This window comes from Ceratotherium simum, chromosome 6 (assembly GCF_057802395.1).
Source record: "Ceratotherium simum simum isolate JZ-2026a chromosome 6, ASM5780239v1, whole genome shotgun sequence".
Lineage (NCBI taxonomy): Eukaryota > Metazoa > Chordata > Mammalia > Perissodactyla > Rhinocerotidae > Ceratotherium > Ceratotherium simum.
In genome coordinates, this window is record NC_141905.1 from 34,076,327 (window position 1) to 34,098,607 (window position 22,281).

Sequence of the window (22,281 nt, forward strand, 5' to 3'; positions counted from 1 at the left end):
TTCATAGCATCATTATCTAGCCAGTCATCACTGCTGGAAACCTGGGCACCAGCCTAGATGGTTCTCTTTCCTTCACCCCCAGCATCTGCCTGTCATCATCCTACGCAGTTTACTCATTCCGAGTCCTTCAGTCTGTCAATTTTCTTTATCCTGACTGCCAGTGCATTAATTTTAACACTTTTCATCTTTTGTGGACTGTTGCTGTGACCATCTAACTCTTCTGCCTCTCTCTGTTCTTAATCTCTTCAAATACATTGTGCACCCTCCAGCCAGACTGATGTATTTGAAATAATGGTCTTTCTGTGTCACTCACCTGCTTAACTTGTATGCCTCCTAGTTGTCAATAGGATCAACCTCATTTCTTAATGTGGCACAAACCTCCAGGATCCGGCCTCCCCTCATACTTTTTATACTGGTTACCAAATACTCCTTAAGGATTTTTGCCATTGCTGAAGCTATCTCTGTCCCCCTAAAATGAGTTTCTCTTTGATCTTCACCTGACTGACTCCTACACATTCTTCAATACTCATTTGTTACCTTCTTAGGAATATTGCCTTCATCCTTAATGGGAATGTTGCTCCCCTTGATCCACATGTTACCCTGGATACCTCTATTCAATACTATGTGTATATCTATTTCTACCATTAGATGTGTGCTCCTCAAAGGCAGGCACTATGTCTAATGTATCATTTGTCCTTAGTATGGTGCCTGGCATGTAATATGCCTTACATATAATTAGGAAATAATAAAGATTTATCAAATAGATTGTACTTTTTATTGAACCAAGTGTTATTAAAAAATATAAGAAGTATAAGAAAGTTTAATGAAAGAAAATAATTGATTCCAACCGAGAAGATCAAAAAAGGCTCCATGTAAAAATTTAGTAATTGATTTGAGTCTTAAAAGAAGTCTATAATCAGAAAAGTAGGAGACAAGTACAAAAATGAAGTTTTTACCTGAGCAGAATTCCTGAGTTGTGACTGTATTGCATAGAAAATAAAGGACCCATTAAGGTATCTCGTTAATGATTTATGAGTAAATATGGGAGTAAATCATGTGGGGCCTTGAACACCAGGATCAAGAGTTTGTTCTTAATTCCATCGGCAATGGGAATAGAGTGAAGGGTTTTAGAACAAAGAAGGGATATAATTAGACCTCAAGTTTCTTTACCAGAGAGTAAACACCTTGAGGGGTTTGTTTGTTTGTTTCTTGCTCACTATTTTATTCTTAAAGGTTACGTGTAAAAGTCGGAACTCGTACATTTGAATAAACAAAGATATGTTTTAGAACAGTGCTATCTATTACATCTTTCTGTGATAAGGGAAATATTCTATAACTGTGCTGTAAAATACAGTAGCCACTAGATACATGTGGCTGTTGCTCACTTTAAGTTAAAAAACTGAGAAATTGAATTTTCAATGCAAATTTTAATTAATTTTAATATAATTTAATTTAAATAGCCACATGTGACCCATGGCTATCATATTGGATAATACAGTGTTAGAAAGTTCTCTCTAGCAGGGTCCCAGCAGGAAACAGATGGAACACTCAAATTAGTATAATTCAAGGAGAGTTTATTTATAAAGAGACTTTTTCCAAATGTGTGGGCAGCTTTAAGGAAACAACAAGAGAATGCAGTTAACCATGGTAGTTACATGGGAGCAGTGGTGAGGCAGAATTGAGGGAAAGACTCATGTTTAAGATTATAAGCCTGGATCACCTTGGGGCAGTATTTATAATATGCAATAATAATTTTAATGAAATTTCATTGAATGAAGTCTATGCTCAGAACTGTTCTTTTCAATAAAGTCTTTCCTGGCAGTTTATTTTCCGATGAAGAATGTGATTAGTTTCCCTATACAGTGCTGATCCATGCCATGTTTTCTGTGTCTTTTCCTCTGGCACTCCAGTGTAAGTGGTACCATTTCCAACAGAGCAGGGCTCTGTTGACTTAATGATGGCTCCTGTCAAGGCTGCCTTTAAGGAGCATCCTCTCTTCTGAGCACCTGGGATATAGGCAGGCTCTGACTGTTATCTGTGGTTGTGTTTTAATATCCTGCCCTTTCTGTCCCTTACCTCAATGCACACAATTCACCTTCAGTCCTAGCTCATTGCTTGATGATTTGTTAAGGCTTTGAAAACAGAAGGAATGAGAGCTTTTAAGCAGGACGGGCTATTTCTACTTGCTTTATTTATTTTTATGCCATGCAAAAGGAATAAAGAACCATAAAATGGCTTGACTGAAGCCAAATAAATCTGGATAAATAGAGCAAGGACCCAATAAAAGCTGGAGGTGAAAAAGAAGAAAGATGGGGGAGGGGGAGGGAGAGAAAGGGAGGAAAGAAGGGAGAACTTTACACTTTCTGTAGTGATAGAGACTGTTTATTATTACCTACAGAACAAAATATCTTTGACCCACTGAAACATTTTAAACTAAGGTTAAGCTCTGGGTAGAAATTAGGAAATCATCTTTATAGTCCTTATTGAATCTCTTCATGCTGTCACCTCCTGTCATCCTTTATTAACATTTTGTATGTCACTGCTGCTAGCTCTGAGAAAGCTGGCATCTTTTAGTTGTTCTGATGAATCACATCATAGAAGCTAGTGAGTTTTTATGGCCTACACAACAGGAGTCTCCCACATTATTCCTAATGCTCTGTATGTGTGTGTGTCTCTTTGTCTGTGCCACTCCTGCCCCCTTTTGACTATCTCTGCTTTCATGAAGTGGAAAGAGATACAACCAAGAGCTAAAATTAGAAACTGCCTTATAGCCCATTGTTTATCTGTTTATGCCATTGCCTTATATAGCCCTGCATTAACTTTACACTTCTCCACTGCTAGTATGGAGAATGCTGGGTAGGAGCTGTGAAGGTAGCCACAACTTTTATCTGGGTAATTGCCACCATTGCTTTTATCGCTCTGACATCCAGAACTTTATTTCTCTCTCCTCTCTCTCCTTCCCTCTTCTCCCCACTTCCTTCATTAGACATAGTCTCCATTATGCACATACTGCACACTCACTCTCAGAAATAAAATGTGGTAAAGGACTTAGAAGTCCTCTACTGTGTTTCCTTGTAGGAGGCATCTGGGAATGTGTGGGGCCAATTTTTGGCTGTCATAGTGCCTGGGAGTTGTTACTGAAATTTAGCAGACAGGGGTCCATGGATACCAAACATTTTGCAGTGTATAAGATGGTCTGAAATGATGGTAATTTTTCCCATCTTAAATATCAATAACACTACTACCTAGAAAATATAGGTCTAAATGAGGTTTAGGTGGGTACCAGCAACCTCAGCTAATAGAGTGTTTTAGCTGGGCCTTCATGGGTAGATGCTAAAATCTCCTCCAGAATCTAATAGGACATCTTTCTGGTATATAACAGGTCCCTAATAAAACTATGTTGTGTTTTGAATCAAGTTATTCATTTATAAACTAGTTGAGGTAATTCAGTAAATCCTATGTAAGTTACTATCAGGAAAAGAAAAAAAATTAATATATACCTGCCACCATCAAGATTCTAACAGTATAGTAAGGGTGCTGAGAATGCACAGTAACAAAATGAGTATATTGGGAAATTTTCAAAATGCTATTGGAACAAGGAGAGTTGCGAGTTTACTTTTGACCAGAGTTGTTGGGGGCACTCTTTGTGGAAACCATTGAGGAACAGGTAGGATTTCAAAAGGGGGTTATTTGGGGAGACACTAGATGAAGTCAAAGGTACATTATATGCAAGAACTTGGGAGAAGTGATGGAAAAGTATAGGAATGTTGTCACGGTAAAGGATAGTACTTGAGAAGATGTGGCAGAAGATAGGACTAACAAGTTATGTTTGGATAGAGTATAGACAGTCTTGAACATCTTGTACAGAAGTCTTTCCACTTGAAGGTATGGATTTATGTATGGATTTAGTCTTTAGGTGTAGTATATGGCATGCTGCCTCATAGTCTGTACTTTGCCTCAATGTCCTTCCTCATAGAGTTCATGCTGTAAACTTCTTCAGTTGTCAGCTGCTTAAACTTGCCTTACGGATTTTCAAGGTCTCCCCTCAAGAGCCCTTTTCAGTTTATTAATTTAAATAGTTGCAATTTTCCTAGAGGTGAATCACATAATGATTTTTTTCAATCTCTTTTATAAAAGATATCACTGAAAAAAGTAAGATTAGATTCAATTCAGTTGTCTCCCACAAAAGTAATATGTAGAAAATACCAACCAAGGTGACACTCTATGTGCTTAATAGCCTAAAGATTTAGGTAAAGGATAATACAGAGAGAACTGTTCTGCTTAAAGAATGAAAAGGTGTTGCACAAATTATCTTAAAGAGCCATAAACAGCATCCAGTTCTTACTTGAAACAATTTGTTCTTGGAATATTGTCAGCTAAAATTGTGGTCAACTTTTGCAAATTGTATGAATTTGCGCTGCATATTTTATTTAGTGTTTAGCAAAACTCCAATATGGCTCTGCATAACTTACACAATACACCGTGAAAATGACTTCAGAAACTCCCACAGAAGTTGACAAATTGGGCATCTAATGCTTTTAAGTTAATTGTATGCTTAGCGGTTAGAGTCAACTTGTTAAGAATGAAGATCAGAGTTTCTTGGAGATAATGCTCTGCCTACTGCCACACTAAATGCAAGCCAACTCTGTATCAGAAATATTACAGAAGCTTAAAGAAGAAAATAATGTGAGCTTTAATCACCATTCTACTTAGTCTTAAGTGAAGTGCTTATGAATCATATGCAATATCATAGCAGTTTTGAAACCTATTCTTGAATTTTCAAGCTGTTATTTTCAGGAAATTTAGAAAGCAAATTGCTAAGTGATAAAGAGTAATTTGATACCATTGCTTATGCCATTTTTTTTCTCCCTTGCAGGCTGGAAAAAAGGAAAGGAGTAATACCCTGAATATTGCAATTGACAACATGTGCAAGAAAACAAGAGACCTTCGCAGACAGGTGAGCGAAGAGAGAGACATGGACACAGAATGCAAAGAGAAGCTTTTTTCCATTGCTGGAGTATTTGTTTTTTGTTTTTGTTCTTTTTAAATTAATTTAGGACACAAAACAAGAATAATAAATATATACTTTCCACCTTTATATACCTCAGCTGTGTTTGTGGCAAACATAAAGTAGAAGAAAGAACACGTGACTTAATGTTAGGCAGTTACATTCAGATGCTAGCTAGCTCTGCCCTCATCAGCAGTATGATCTTGGGGACAGATTTCATCTTCCTGAGCCTCTCTGAACCTATAAAATAGAATTAATAATACCTAATAGGGCTGTGAGGATTAAGTGAAATGACTCTCAGTGCCTGGTACATAGTAGGTTTTTAGGGAATGTGGATAAATTGATTCTATTACATTAATAACTGAGTTTATCATCCAAATGCTTACAGCCAACAGCTAGTAATTCAGAGACCCTACCAATTTCCCCTTACAATTCTTTTCAGGATGCTTAAAAAATTAGTTTCTGTTTAAGTTAAGGCTACTTTTTAACCTTGGGTCATCAGGAACACAGGATTAGAAAGGATTTCATTAATAATTTAGAAGTCCAGTATTCTATAAGTTAAAAATTTTTTCCCCAGAAATATGAAGACTTAGCTATTTTCAAAGACCTTTGCTTTCCATTCCCTTCTGCTATTTAATAACCAGAGTTCTTTTTCATGTACAACTTTAGCTTGGTCACCATTAACTCATAAAAGAGGGGCAAAAGCTTTTCAACCATAAGCTTTTAATGCAATATGTTATTGTAGTTTAATGGGAAGATTTAGTAAAGTGGCATGAGCAATCTTTTAATTCAGAAGTAGATTTGGAAATGGAATAAACAGGGACCCTCAGCCAGTTAACATTAGCTGTGTAAAAACATAATTTTGAAAGCTGGGGAAATTCCAATTTCTCAACTTTATGGCAGTAATGTGAATTCTATTTCTACTGTCAGCACTTAGAATCATGGAATGTAAGAGTTGGAAGGAACTTAGCACAGCTTGTCTTATGTGGCAGATGAGAAAGCAGGCCAGTGTGGTGAGGTGACCTGCCTAAAGAAGAACAGGCATTGAACCTACACCAGGTCATAACCTACGTGAGACTCAGACCTCAGGCCTCACCCTCGAGGCCGTCCTTCCTGTTCATTGCGTGACTTCTATTTTCCATATTCATCAGGATTTCTATCCCATCTGCTCCTCTCAGGACTTGGAAAAGTTGTTTCTATGAACTATCAACTATTATGTCTTTCATTCCAGTCTCATTCCTTCAACAAAGTTACTGCCTTCAACAAAGTTATGCACAAAAAGATCGTCTACATCTATACATCCAAAGCTTTTGGAATCATTATTATTATTTTTTTAAAGTCAAGATAAAGTAACCACTGTGTGTAGGATTACCAGATTTAGCAAATAAAAGTACAGAATGGCTAGTGAAATTTGAATTTCAGATTAACAACAAACGTGTTTTAGTATGAGTATGTCCCAAATATTGCATGAGACATAATTATATTAAAAAAAAAGAGTTGTGTTTGTCTGAAATTCAAATTTAATCAGGCATCTTGTATTTTATCTCACAATCCTACTTGTATTTCCACCTTCCTACCATCAGTGAGATATAGAAAGAGCACAGTGGATTACTGATACTTTTCTTCATAGTAAGGGGAAGTTTCCAGCTTGTAGAGAACTGCTGTGTTCTAGAGGTATGAAAATTTCCTTTGGTTTCACAGGTCAACATCTTCATTGTTTTGGTTAAGTATTGCTTCTTAACAAACCACCACAAACAATAGCAACCATTTTATTATGTTTCATGATTCCATGGGTGGGCTGGGGTCAGCAGGTCCATTTCTGTAGTGTTTTCACTTCTGGTCTCCCATTTAGTGACTGTCAAATGGTGACTGTATCTGGGTTCATGGCTGGGTATTTGAGGCCCCAGTGCTTCTTCTTCTTCCCTCTCTCCAGGTGGTGTCTAAGCTTCTAGGGCCTCTTTCTGTGGCTTCTCTCTCAAGGAGAGTAGCCTGGATTTCTTACATGAGGATTCAAAGCTCCAAGAAAGGAGAGATGGAAGCTACCAGGCCTTCTTAATGCCTGAGCTCCAAAGTCATCAGAATGTTGTTTACTCCACTTTCTATAGATCAGAATAGTCACAAACCTTGCCCCAGTTCAACAGGAGCAAGTAGAAGCTCTATCTCTTGTGGGAGAAGTGGCATGTGTGTACAGGAAGGGGTGGGATTGTTAGGAGCTGTCTTTGGAGACATCCATAGTCTTCAATGTCAATGAGGCAGCTGCTATGATTTGTCCTCAGTATCCTTACTTGCTTTCACTAGGACTTTGTTTTCCATCCTGAGGTTTATGCTTTGGGCAATAATAAAAACTAGTTTAGGGCCGGCTCCGTGGCTTAGCGGTTAAGTGCGCGCACTCTGATGCTGGCGGCCCGGGTTCGGATCCCGGGAGCGCCCCGAGGCACCACTTCTCTGTCCAACGCGAGGCCGAGTCCCACGTACAGCAACTAGAAGGATGTGAACCTATGACATACAACTATCTACTGGGGCTTTGGGGGGAAAAACTGAATAAATAAAATCTTTAAAAAAAAAAAAAAAAAAAAAAAACTAGTTTAAACAACAACCTGAGTCATCTCCACCTCTTCTTATTCTTAAAAAGTTTATCAAGCAGTTTGTTTTAAGCATCTGATATACACTCTTTCACACAGGAAGGAGAAAGCCCCTACCTTTAAAATGTTTTTCTTTGGAATATTTAATGTTCATATCTTGTTCTAGATCTGTTTTTGTTTGTTTGTTTGTTTTTAGTAAAAATTAAGCAGAGCCCATCTTTCTGCCCAGTCTTACCCATGGCTTGTCCATCAGCAACACAGAAACATTTTAGCTTTGGTTCAGAGAATCTTTAGACTTCTTCTACCAGGAATGAGATAGATCACTTAGACATATCTGGGGAGAAGCAAGTTATACATTTTAGGGCAATAAGACAAAGTGTCCTAGGAGATGACTTGGTATTTATTTGTTTCATCCTTCTTGCTCTGTGACTTTCTTGTCTGTTGTACTAGAGAACAAAGACAGAAGTCCTTGGCATGGTGTTCCAGGATCTCTGTGATTTGGCCATGACTTAATCCCCATTTTTCTTAATGTTCCTTCTCCTTCCACTCTCTTTCTCAGTTCCTCCTCCTCACCACACCAGCACATTAACCTATTATCTGATTAAAGAGTCTACTTATCATTCATCACATTTTCCATCACCACCCTCCTCACCCCCAAACACACACATGTCTGTATATATGGCTTGTTCAACTTGGTGCCTTCACCGTACCCCTTACTCTCCCTACCCAATCCCTAATCAACCAAGGAAGTTCAAGACTAATGTAAAAGCTACTTCTCTCACAAAACCTTTGCCATTTTCATACCCTGGAACTTATCTTTTTCTTCCCAGACCACTTATAGCACGTGTAATTCTGTTACAGCAATGATCGTATTCTGCTTGCATTTTTCTTTTTAATAGATTTTTCTTCCCACTTGATTTTAAATCCTTAAAATGATAGTTATGACAACATCTCTCCTTTACTAAATGCTTTCAAAATGCTCTTTACCAACTGTGGTCCTTACATTATTGACTTTATCCCTAAAATAAGAAATAATGCCATAGTATTATTATCTCCATCTCTCAGGTGAGTCAATTTACTGAACATTATCCAACTAACTGGTAGAGCCAAGGTTTGAGTCCAGGTGTACCAACCCCAACCCAAATTTGTAACCACCCTGCCAGGGGCCAGGGAAAATAGCCTAATCACCTTCAGAACTCCCAGTGCCTACTACACCGATTTTACTATCATAATTTTTTTTCCTTATTATTTACTTTATATGCCTTTTTAAATTTAAATTTTCTTCTTCTGTTAGTCTCCCTTCCCAGCATTCATTTGAGAACTGCATACCTACTGAAATTCTTACTAAGGGAGGAAGATTTCTAAACCTCCTTTACTTCATTAAAAAACTAAAACAATCAAATATATTCCATTTCTACTGTATTATGCAGAGTGAAATATACATTGGATTTCACTAAAAGCAACTTAAAATTTTTATTTGTGTATATTGAGAAAAAAATGTCTATTTTGTAAATACCAAAGTAAGGAGTTGAGGTATGCCAAATAAAATAAGATTCTGGTAAAAACAAACAAACAAAACAAAAACTTGATTAATTCTTTAGTTGCTGAGTTGCTAAATTGCTATATCCTTTGCTTCTCCATGTTTATAGTACCAGCGCCACACTCAGAAAAAAACATGTAGGTTCTTATTCCTCTTCCTCCTCATCGTCATCAAACAATATTAAGTATTCATAAGATGTAAGTCCCATTAAATTGACACAGTAGGTATATGCTGAATTAATTATTAGTTGATTTAATTCCTATTAATCAATTAAGTTCAGAGAAGTCATAGTTTGCTATTTTACTTAAAACCAAAATGACAATATTCACAAATATATGTTTTTCTAGTTCACTGAATATGATTCTTTTCTAAAACACTTTCTCCTCTTTCCATTCCTCATCCCCTCACAATCTCATTCTTTCTATTCCCTTATTTGGTGGTGGTGGGGGCAGGGTTTCTTATAGTTTTCACATACAGCTTTCACTTTTGGGTTTCAATTGTAGAGAAATATATTCTTTTATTTGAGATCTTGAAGCACTTACATCAATGGGAAATAGAAAAATTGATGTCTCAAAGCCTTTTATTAAACTGTGGTGGAAAAAGATGGAAAGCCCCTCAGTTTGGTTTTGTGCCTGACATCTTTCATGCCTGGCCACAAACAGGTATTTATTGAAAATACATACCTCTAACTCCTATTGGCCTCCCTCTAAATTCAGATTTTAGTGCTGTGGCTTCTAAGAGTGCCCTATTTCTACACTGGCATATTGAATTCTCCTTTAAAGTTTTTTGTATATCACCCAAGTGAAAAGAATGAGTTGTTCCACTGGGCAGGAAAATAATATGGAAATAAGGTAGAGACTACTTAGATGTCATAGATATAGATGACTGTATAATTTAAATGAAAAAATATCCCATATGAATATGTCAGAACACATATAGAAAATTACTTAGCATAGCATTCAAGGCCTTCCATATCTTGTCCTCATCTGCATTTCTAGTCCTAGCTCATAATAATTTCTCTTTCACAGTCAGCATAAAACAAGGAATGGCAGAATCAAACCCAGCGATGGGCAAAGCAGAAGCGACAAAGTGTGGTCATCAATGGGTAGTTTATGTAAGACGTTGGAGTCTGTTACTTGGTACATGACAAAAGAACATTAATACCAGACAAATATGTCTATATGTCTATTTTATATCGGATTCCCCTGAAAGCAGAATACTCAGACTGGGACCTTAGTGCAGGCAGTTTTTTTGGAAAGTGATTCCAAGAAGCAAGTGTGAGAGAACATGAAATGTAAGAAAACAGGCAGGCAAGGAGGAAAGGATATGCTATTGAGGTTGCTGCTATAGGTAACAGGGGCTTAAGGACCTCTGAGAAGGGACACAATGCCTCCCAGAATTGTGTGACCAATGGATGGAGGCTGGGAATTTTATCCAGTAGCTCCCATCCCCGTTGGTTGAGGGTTGCTCCCAGTGGTATTGACTCTCCAGAACTTCCAGGCTGTTTGTGCTTGGGCTGAGAATCTTACAGGGACTTGGAGCAGGCCCTGAGAAAGAATAACAAAGACAAGCATGGAATGCAGTTGATATGGGATATCTTCAGAGGACATAGAACTGTTTTCCATAGCAATAGCTGAAATCAGAGCCTGGTCCAGTAGATGAGAAGTAAACACCAAAAGCCCCTAATAGAGTCCATAATCGTAGCTATGAATGTGATGGTAAACGATCAGGAATCAGCAAGACAGACAATTTGGTAAGAAAATCATGGGTTGGTTGAATTAATTGCACTATTTGTTGTTGCATGGGTTAAAATGCTTTTGAAGAGGAAGATTTCTCCCTGCCTGCTGACTATACTATCTCTTAAAGGTATCACACATGTTTAACACAAATCACCAATTTCTGGCCATTTCTTTCTGTCATCTTTTAATCTTTTTGTCTTATTTTGTTCTTTACCTGAAATGCTTTCCAGTACCTCCATTGTACTTAACGAAATCCTATTTCAGTCCTCACTCTGTACAAGTCACACTAGATATTTGTGATGTCTTGAGGATCCCTCTATTTTCTTTGCTTTTGATAGTCTCTATTCCTGGAATGCACTGCTTCCCACTTCCCTGCTCTAACTCGTAACATGCTATTCAGCTTTTGAAATGGAATACATATGTCCTGTCCTTACAGAAACCTTCTTAACCATGACAATCACATCTAACTGTTTCTTATTTGTTTGCGCTTCTTTTAAGATACTCATCAAACTGTGTGTATCTCTCACTCCTTAACAGTTACCCTGTTTTTGTCATGCTAGCCTTCCCCATGTTGCCTAGAACGGTGCCTTGCCCTTAGAGAGAAAGTTCAAAATGCATATATTAAATTGAATGAATACACAACTACAGAAAAGATTTATTTTTCTCATTATATTTGATGTTATATTATGTCAGGTAATTTCAGTCCGTTTTCCAACAGAATTTTGAAAACACTGGCACACAACTTATTTGAAAGCTCCTTTTCCAGTCCTTCTGTTTTGTCCTACTGAACATAATATCACCCTTCCGTGGTATACCTTTTCTCATTTACTGTGTTATATAGTTAGCAATATGCCTTAGAAAGAAGCAAAAAATGTAATCCTAATTTGGTTTAATTTTTTAAAAAGTAATTTAGCCAAAGAGTTTATTTATTTATTGTTTAATTAATAGTAAATCAGCTATTCCTCAAGCCTCACTTTTCCAGTGTTTCAACACTCATATATGGGATGAAGGACTTGAGTGAATAGCAGGGAAAATATAGTTGAAACCTTGAAGAAATAAAAAAAGAACAGGGAAGTAAATGCTATTAAAATGAAGAGAAGACAAAAGGTAGCACCACAGAGTAGAGACACACAGATCATAGCAAATGCATCCAGTGCTGAAGGAAGATTGCTATAATTATTTAAGGAGTTAGAAAAATTGGCACAATTTATGACAATAGTTATTCTCTCTCTCTCTAGATTTTTGTATGGTGATAAATTAAAATGTATTTCTTGAAAAGCACAAGAGGACAGCCTGACTTTCTGGGTAAAGTTGTAGATGGGAACCTACATCAAAGTCTTTTATAGGAGAAACTCTCTCTCTTTAAACCTGTGTGTCAATGTAGTTAGTACCAAGTCTTGCTTCTTCATGTCGTAATCACATTACGGTCATACACCACACAACAATGTTTCAGTTGAGGATGGACTGCATATACAGTGGTGGTCCCATAAGATTAGTACCATATAGCCTAGGTGCGTAGTAGGCTATGCTATCTAGGTTTGTGTAAGTACACTCTATGGTGTTTCGCACAATAAGGAAATTGCCTAACAACACATTTCTCAAAGGGTATCCCTGTTGTTAAGTGATGCATCACTGTACAGGAAACGAGTTTATTTTCATTGTCTCCTCCTCCTTGTCTCCCATTTATTCTTCAAACCATAGCAATAGGACTCCTGCTTTCACTTTTCCACTGAAACTACTCTTGCTAAGTTCATCAATAACCTCTTAGTGGTCAAATCCAACAGACAAATATTGGTTCTTTTTATTTAACTTATCTTTAAAATTAGACTCTGAAACCTATTATCTTCTTGAAATTTCTTTGCTTTCAATCTCCTGGTTTTCCTTTATTGTGATATTTAATGATTCTCACTCCTCCACTAGATTATAAGGGACCATGTGTTTCCATCTTGACATTTCTCACAATACCTTGCTTTTGGTAAAAAGATAAGGAAATGGTGTTTAGAAATATTTGTTGAATTGAATGAAATCAAATACATGGAAAAGAAGATTCAGCAAGTCCATGATGTGGGTATTATAGTTATGTTTGTTAGGATAAGTTCATTTGGAGAGTATTGACATAGATATTTATTTGAAAGTTTATCTTTTAGTCTTGGGTCATTTGCTCTCTTTGTTTCTTGGCCATCATCTCATTTTCTTTTTATGTCCTACTTTTCCATCTGCATGACTCCCACAAATGGTAGTATGTCATAAGATTTCATTCTTGGACATCTCCTCACTGTGCATCTTTCTCCAAATGATCCTACCTACATCCTCGGCTTGAATTACCTCCTTTATGTGTGCTGGCTTTCGATCACATATCTCTAATGCAGATCTCCTCTTAGCCCTCTTTCTACATGTCCTGGTTACAAATGAAAGAAGAAAAAGATTAAAGAGGAGGGACCATGCTTGAAAACTGTTCCTCCTCTGAGAGATTCCTTCTACTTTTCTCTTATGTATCTGGAACTAACAAAATTTATAGTTCCCAGCTTATGATCTCTTGCCTGACTTCCCTGGTCCATTCTTCATGGACATCAAACACATTGTTCATTTACTCAAGGTCTTCTTCTTGCCTCCTAACCCCTTGGCACCCTACATCTTGTCCTAGTAAGTGCTCAGTAAATATTAGTTTATTGCCATTAGTGATTTGCCTTTCTACATGCTAAGCAGAATCTTTCTTTGAGGATCTTCCTACAGCCTTTGTGAAATTGTTGGTAGCCAGAAAATTTCAATTCTTCTGAGAAAGCTCTACCATCTTATGCAGGGATATTTTTCTCCCAGAAATCTATAATTATTATGGATTTATTTTCCTATAATTATTATGGGAAGATAGTGCTTTTCATGCACCTACATCATTCAACCCCTTTAAAATATATTATTAATTCTCATGTAATCCAAAACTAGGGTAAGTGTTTATTGGTTTAAAAAAATACCCTAAAATATAATTTTCATGAAAGGCAAATTATAGATTTCCTGTCTGATATCTATTTAACTCTTTGTTTTATTGTATAGAGGTTATTAAATTAAATGAAGAGGTTGACCAAAAAACTTTAGGGTCATTCATAGTCATTGGCATTGTTAATGAAACATTTTAAGATACTGTGATCCTTAAGGGCTCAATGAAGTATAAATAAAATTCATTAATTTTCCAACACAGTTTTAAATTTCAGAAAATATGTGCTGAGTAGAGTAATTGCCTGATTGTCATGTATAAGCTTACACTTAATCAAATTTAAAAGAACTAATTGTAGCAGAATGTTATACTTGTTTAATAATTTAAGGTGTGAGGGCAAGAACAATTAATGCAAACAGAGAAAATTGGACATCAAATTCATTTATTATTCTCCTTGCTCTATTAATCTATTATCAGCTGGCATAATCAGTGATCTAACTTGGTTTAATTACCATGAAGTCTGCAATTTAGTTAATCAAAATGTATCATCAGTTCCTCCAACAAGGTAGAAAACATTTTATAATTTTGTAATTATGAAAATACATGATGTGCAATGTTGTTTGTACATGTGCATAAACATTACAATAGTGTAATTTCTTTGAGGGAAAAATGGAGGATTATCACTTATAATCTGACCTCTGGGCTAGATACAATTTAAGAAAAAATTAATGATTTTTGACAGCAAAAGAGCTATTGCTCAATGATTTTTTTCTTGGATATTTTCCTTGTTTTAGCTTTGTAAGTGACTTTCATACACCATCTTAAATATTATGATTTTAGAGATTATGCAAAAAATATATAAAATGAATTTTGTAACTATTGAGATTGTAAAAATAGGAAATAACATGAACTACTTTCTGAGGAAAAAAACCCTGAATCTTTTTTATTTCTTCTCAGCTCCGCAAGGCTATTATAGATCATGTGTCAGACTCCTTTTTGGATACGACAGTCCCACTTTTGGTTCTTATTGAAGCTGCCAAGAATGGCCGGGAAAAGGAAATAAAAGAATATGCTGCAATATTTCGTGAACACACCAGCAGGCTTGTAGAGGTAAGTGAACTAGAACTGTAACTACTCTAAATCCAGGAGAATGAGGCTCTCATTCCCCATTAACAGTTGAATTGTAGTCAAATAAAAACTTCTGACAACTTATTACAGATGAAGCAGAGTTGGACCAAGGTAATTTCAAGGTATATTTGTCAAATTGTATAAACCATCCCCCAGTGGCTTGGAAAAGGAACAATTTATTTAGAAAGAGCTATGAAACTATGATCAGTATTGTTTTTTAAAAAAATGCTTATTTTTTCAGAGCTACACACAAAAAACTGGTTAAATACAGATACTTTGTTTTATCCTTACAAATATTTTCTTCCCATTCTAACTTAAAAGTATCAAAGACTCTATCTCATGCCATTTTATTGTTTCTCTACCATCTTTTCATGGCTATATTACTCCTTGAGCCTTTCAAATCATATTCAACTATGTAATGTGACTATAGAGCAAGAATACAGGGGTAGAGAGATCCAGGAAAATTAAATAGGGATAATGGATTGGTCCATGTCCTAGTAGGGGTAAGAGGAGGTAATAAAACTATAATTTCCTTTTGCTTGGAAACTGGAAACATGGAAATGTCCCATGATTTGGGGGGCAGGGTGGCATATTGCTGAAGGAGCCATGAAGTGCTGGGCGAGTCCCAGCAGGTAGTTAACAGAACCTACTGTATTATGGGCATCAATAATGCAGCCACATTATAAGAAAGAGCCACAGTATAAGAAATTCTGAATGGAAGAATTTCTAACACCAGAAGGGTGATAGTACTCTAATGGTCAGGAACCAGCGGCAGGAAGGGGAAAATGTGATTGACCAGATCTGTATACTAGAGCTGATATACTGCTGCTACTTATCAGTATGACTGGACCATTTGCATATGGCTAGCCTCTATTCTCACTGTCAGCACCCATGCCATACTACTTATTAAACGTTTTGACTGCCATACCTTCCTATGTTAGCCATGAACTCTGGTGACATATGTGTTTTGGTGCCCAAATTGCTTATAAAATTTGTGAGTTAGAAATAGTCACCACCCGAGTTAGAATCACAGCATTCAATATAACATCTACTAAAATAGAGGACTTTCCCAACATCTTTAACGTGGATCCACTGGGAAGGAAGTTTCCAATGTAGCCAACATTTGCACTATAAATTCTCTTTCTGGATTCCAGTCTTCACATGTTGAGAATGAAAGGAGTGGATAGATAGATGATTACTAAGATCATTTCAGCCCTAAAACTGCCCCACCTCCAACTTTGAAATCTGCTTTGAACTTCCCAAGAACTCTGTGAGACAGGGCAACTGATACAATTCCTATCCGCCTTATATGGAAATAAAGGTACAAAACCCAACTAATTAGAGTCAGAGCTGATTTCCAGGTTCACAATTTTTAACTAATTCATTCAGTTATTTATTATTTATCTAATTTTATTTTTTCCTTCTTGTACTCCTTGCTCAAATATTTGTTAGCTATTCCCCAGGAAAATGTTAAAAGTAAGACAGCAGAGCAGAGGGAGCAGGTCACTAAAGACACCTAAGTGTAGTCCCTGACAGTCGTAAAAGTTTTGTCTAAAAATGTATTCTCTAAGCTGAAGACACATCAAATTATGAAAACAACTTTTTGGTGAATTATTCTGAAATTAAAAGTTGGTTTCTGTGAATAAAGTTTCATCCCTAGTCCTATTTCTCCTTTTAGTGTTTTTATGCAACATAAGTCTCATGAAGAGCTCAATAAAGAGGAGCCCCTTGAAGGGACGCAGTTTTGAGAAAAAGTTATATCTATTTCTCCTCCTGGAGATTTTACATTTCTGAAAGATCCAGAGATAAAGACACTTCTTTAGTTTAAGTTAGAATTTCCGCAAATCAGTTTACCTAAGGAACTCTTTCTTTCATGACACTTATTACTAAGGTACTGCATTCAAGAAACACTTGAGAATACACCTTAATTTATTACCAAATGATAGTTTATTATTATGCAGAAAGAGCTCTAAGAATCTATTTTAAATATTTGAGGATTTTGAAAATTCTGTATTTCATATAAATATTGAAAGAATAAAAGATTTTGGAATTTTGAGCTACTGGGGTACTGAGAATGGGTCTTATTTAACTCTGTGTGCTCCCTTAACACATTATAATGAGACTATGCTAGCTTTTGAGACTTCTCGTTCTCACTCTGGTATTACTTAGAAACTGGTGTAAGTCATTTTCAGTTCCAGTTAGCTTTTACTACATAACAAACCATCCCCAAACTTAGTGGCTTAAAATAACCATTTATTATTCTCTCACTGATCTGTGCGTTGATCGGGCAGAGCTGGGCAATTCTCTTAGAGTTTCTCATGTGATTGCTGTCAAATACTGGCTGGGGATGGAGCCCTCCAAAGGTTTGACCAGGCTAGACATAGAAGATGGCACATTCAACACGTGTTAGCTGACAGCTAGGAGCTTAGCTGTTGTTGTCGACTGGAGCACCCATGCAGGGCCTCGCCACGTGTCTTCAGCTTCTCACAGCACAGTTGCTGGGTTCTGAGATGAGAAGTCCCAAGGCAAGCTAGAGACAGGAAGTAGAAGCTGACATTCTCTTAAGGCCTGGGCCCAGAAATTGGCAGAGTGCCACTTCCACTCTATTTTATAGGTCAAGGCGATCACAGAGCCTGCCCAAACACAAGGGTCTGGGAGGGGGCATGTGAGACTCCACTTCTCAGTGGAAGGAATAGTAATGTATGTGTGGCCACCTTTAATCTACTACACTTCTCTTGTCAGGGCTTCGTTTGCTTTATCTATAAAGTGAAGGTTAAACAAAATAATGTCTAAGGTCACTAGCAGTTTCTAAAATTCTATTATCTAGCAAATACTTTTTACAATTGAGAGACTTCTAGTTTTCTAAGAGATATAGACATAGGAGAAAAGGAAGATGGTTTTTAAGTATACTGCTTGCACGCTAGATTGTTTATGTATATCAAGAAGGAAAAAAAAAGCACTGCATTTGTCCTCCAGGAAAATTCTTTTTTGAAAGGAGCTGTCTCACCAAAGCAACAGAGAAAATCATTGTTAATTTACTACAAACATTGAGACAGAAGTGTCTGTGACAGAGTCCAGGGAAATAGGAGAGCTTAAATATATGAGTTTTAGAGGACATTGTGAGTCACTTTGTATAGACTCCTTACTAATCCTCCTCCTCCCTCCTGCCTCCCTGTCCACTACACAGACAAGCACATACACCCATCTTATTCCCAGGCTGGGTAATTTGACATAGCGGGACAGAAAGTCTTCGATTCTAAATGACTTCAAGAAAAAGCTATTTTCAACATGTCTGGGTTTTGATACCTCAACTATGTTTGTCAGAGAAATCTAAAATCAGTGAACTTGTTGAAGTAAGACTTAAATGGAAAAAAAAAGTCCATTTTTAAAGAATTCCTATCAGATCTTTGAAGAAAAACTCCATGCTGTTGAAGGAACTCTTTAGATAGTGATCAACGTGTAACTTTCACAAAAAAGATAATAAAAAGTGGAACTGAACACAAAGCCCAACACAAAGCAGTAAGAAATTCCATGGTAATAGAAATTTGGAAACCAAAAGGATTGGGAGTATTGGAGAAAAAAATGGAAATGAAGAGCAGAGTGGCCTATAAATTGGGCCTGAATATTCCCATTCTGTAGTGGGTCATGTCTGAGGTCTCCTGCTATATTATCATGTAGTTTTGTATAAAATGATCATGGGTGAAATGATGGTTATTAAACCATCACTGGGTTTAATAACCCACTGGGGAGTGACAATAACTGGAGAACCTAGATCCTTGTGGCTAATTTTAACTTAGTTATGCTTAACTAAGTAGCTATTACGTAAAGCTTTTCCTACTTTGAACATGCAAGGTACCCTGTGCTTCTGGATCCACCAAGCCACAGTGGAAATGAGAAGCAGGAGTCAAGAGGTTGGCATTTTAAAAATCATCGTCACATAGTGATTAGCTGTTAATGACAAATGTACTCATTGAATTATGCTCCCCGGTACTTTGATCTTGTGCTGATGGTGACCATTAACTCTACTGGCTTCCACCAATAATACGTATTAAACAGGAAATTTAAAATATTAATTTTATCTTAAAAATAAAAATATTCAGTAATCTAAACAGTAAGGAGTTTATCTTTTATTGCTTTGAGCCTCCTCTAATAGCAAAGTCTGTTCAGCTAGTGCTCAATAAATCTGTATTGAATGAAGGAACATTCATACCAGCAACTCAGTTTTTCTTTCTAGAAAGTTGACTTTGGGGATTCCAGTAACTGGACTTGAGATATATGCCTGAGCCCATTTTTTTTGTAGCGTACCTCCCTACTCTACTATACATGGATACTTTAAAATAATTCTTGACAGTGATGTTAGTAAATGCTTTTGCCCTTTATCAAAAGCGGGTATTGTAAACTCTGCTCCAGATCTCCCTCAGAAGGACTGAGTGACAATTTAATAACATCTTTAAAGAACTTTGCCCATATCTCTGAAATGGGGATAACTTTAATGTGGTAGTATAACTATTATTCAGAAGCATGCCATTACGTTCAATGAATGCATTGTTTATTATAATGGCTTTTATTAAATATTTCTCTAAAATTAATTTTTAAAAACTCTGTTATTATTTTTGAATCCTATTATAATTTGTTCTCAGCAAGTCAGTTCAGGTTGAACACTGTAGCTGCTACCAACTAAAATGGTGAAATCTTCAGTTATCCCATGGGTTTTGCCATATTAATTATCATTACATATGACACTGTTAATGATCTAGGCCTGAAAATTTTCTGTGAATTAAAGAGAAGTTTCTCTTTGTGAAAAGCCAGCTTCGTCAGTGCTTTGACTTATTCATCAAAAATTCATCTGTCTTGATGCACCTTATTTTAGTAAGTTTCATGGGAGCCTTTCATCAAAAAGGAAAAAGTGGGTGGACATTTAATTATAATACTTCCCTCCAACCTACATAGCTGATTGTTCCCACTCACAAAATGGTGAGCCAGATTTAACAAAGCCCCAGCGCCAAGAGAGAAGGCTTTAGAGGGGACTCTTGCTGTTTGCAAGAAGTGCTGATTGCTATCAGCTCTACTAATATCTTTGCTTTTTGGCAGAATGCTGTTCAAGTGTAACACATTGCTTTAATTGATTATCTGTTATCAAATAAGGAATGTTCAGTTATAAATAAAGCTTTTAGAGTCCCATCCCGTTCTTCCTCCTTCCCTCCCTTGAAAAGAAAAAAAGAGAAAGAACAAACCCATACTTACACTTGTACACAAACCAACAACTGTTCTCAGTGAGCATCTTGGCAGCTCTCCTCTTTTGGTGGGGAAAGGATGTTATAGCTACGTGAGGAGTGCTTTTGCTTATGCAGAATAGAACACACAGGTGTGACTGCCCACTCCCTGGATTAGAAACTGCTCAGCAGTTTAATCCTCTTTCAGCTAAAAGACATTGCTAAACACGGTCCTTAAAAGCCTAACCTGAATGCACAGTGAGTTCCTTTCCATGTTTTAGAGGTTTCTTTATATATTTTCCATTCATGGTCTTTGAAATACAGGAAAAGGGTAGTGATACAATTATAGAAAAATCAGAGACTTAAAACCTAACTTATTATCATACATTAAAGAGAGAGAAGAAAATTAGTTTTAATAATAAAATTGGAACAGAAAAGCAAGTGCCCCAGGACTTAATGGCAGTACATCAATGTTATCCAATACAAATAGAAGGGAAGCCACATATATAATTTTAAATTTTCTGGCAGCCATACTAAAAAAAGTAAAAATAAACAGGTGAAACTAATCTTAATAATATGTTTTATTTAATCCAATCTGTCCAAAATATTATCATTTCAACATATAATCTATAATTTTACATTCTTTTTTTTTTACTAAATCTTAGCAATCTGATGTGTATTTCGGCCTATCTTAATGTACACTAGCCACGTTTTAAGTGCATTAGCCATATGTGGCTGATGGCTCCATATTGAACAGTGCAGTTCTAGATAGATGATTAGCAAGCTGAGGACAGGAGTATATTCATTTATTCATTCATTCAACAAATATGTCTTTAGTGCCTACTGTGTACCATATATTATGTATGCTAGCCCCTAGGAATACTGTCTAGAGTCTTTGTTTTTGTTTCCCTATCCTGAGATATAGTAAGTGCAGCATTCAATAAATCATTGTTGAATGGATTAGTGTATAAACAGATGAAGTAGACTGTCCATTAATCTTATAGAAAATCTTAAAAGATGGTAAACAGCATGACTTATTGAATAAAATGTATTGTAAAGATGATAGTAAGATCGGATGGGATGACACGTTAAACTACCAAATGCCACATGATGTGGACATCATTGTTCAGTGCATATTAGTCTTCTTTCCTTTCTCCTATTTAACATTTTTTTTTCTTTCAAATTCTTATCTGGAAAGAGATCACGTGAATCTCCAGTACCTCTGATGAGCAATGAAATTTTCCTTTTGATAATTCATTTTATAAGGTAATTTCAAATATACTATAATTGTTGGACCTATATATCCAACTTCCAAATACAGATTAAAGTGTTCTTCAGGAACATTAACAGGCTAAAAGATGGCGTGTGCAAAATCTCCTGCTGAAATTATGTACCCAAAGTTTTGACGTAAAACTAATTGGTGTGTGAAACTTCTCTGAAACTGGAGACTTCCCAATATTACTCTCCGTGATGTTATTTGGCCAAGAGTTAAAAAACAAACATGCTAACTCATGGTAACTGACAATTACCAGTGAATAATCCCAGGCCTAGAAGCCAAACTTTGTTTCAATCACCAGTCTGATCATGCAAGTTGGAGCTGATCTATTCCTTTTAATTCACTATTCCACTCAATTGAAAAAAATACAGTGATTCCCTACAGTGTGCTCTATAGAGCTCATCTATACAGACCCCTGCTGTTTAATACCTGGTTTCATTTTTGTCTTTTGTGTTTTAAAACAGGTGAGTTCTACTCCCTTTCTTAAGTGACTTTAGCAAATCACTAAACCTCTTTGGAATTCAGTTTCATTATCTGTAAATGGAAAATGAAGGATTAAATAATCTTCTCCATTCCTGGCATTCAAATTTCTAGAAACTAGAGAGAAGAGTTCTTTTGTTTGTTTTATATGTGTAGGTAACCTGGTGGTGGATGGAGGAGGCTGGTTAACCAGAAGTATTGGAGGAGTGGTTCTTTTCTGGCTTTTATAGGACAAAAATAACTTTTATTTCAAATAATAAAAAGGGGGAAAATAAAGGAAAATAAATAAAACATTTAGTAATCTGTACCAGCATCATGCAGAGCACTTTGTACTCATTACCTCATTATATCAATGCTCACAATGATTGAGATAAATACTTTTATTA

The 22,281-nt window shown here is 36.4% G+C and overlaps 1 protein-coding gene across 1 annotated transcript in view; it reads left to right on the forward strand.

The window, feature by feature from the left end:
* LOC101393374 (catenin alpha-3) overlaps window positions 1-15,770 on the forward strand; it is a 753,022-nt gene extending 737,252 nt beyond the window's left edge. Inside the window, exons 7-9 of the mRNA XM_087433001.1 lie at window positions 4,877-4,957; window positions 14,756-14,908; window positions 15,663-15,770. Of these exons, the coding sequence (XP_087289127.1) occupies window positions 4,877-4,957; window positions 14,756-14,908; window positions 15,663-15,770 (342 nt within the window). The remainder of the gene's footprint in view (window positions 1-4,876; window positions 4,958-14,755; window positions 14,909-15,662) is intronic.
* The last annotated feature ends 6,511 nt before the right edge of the window (window positions 15,771-22,281 follow it).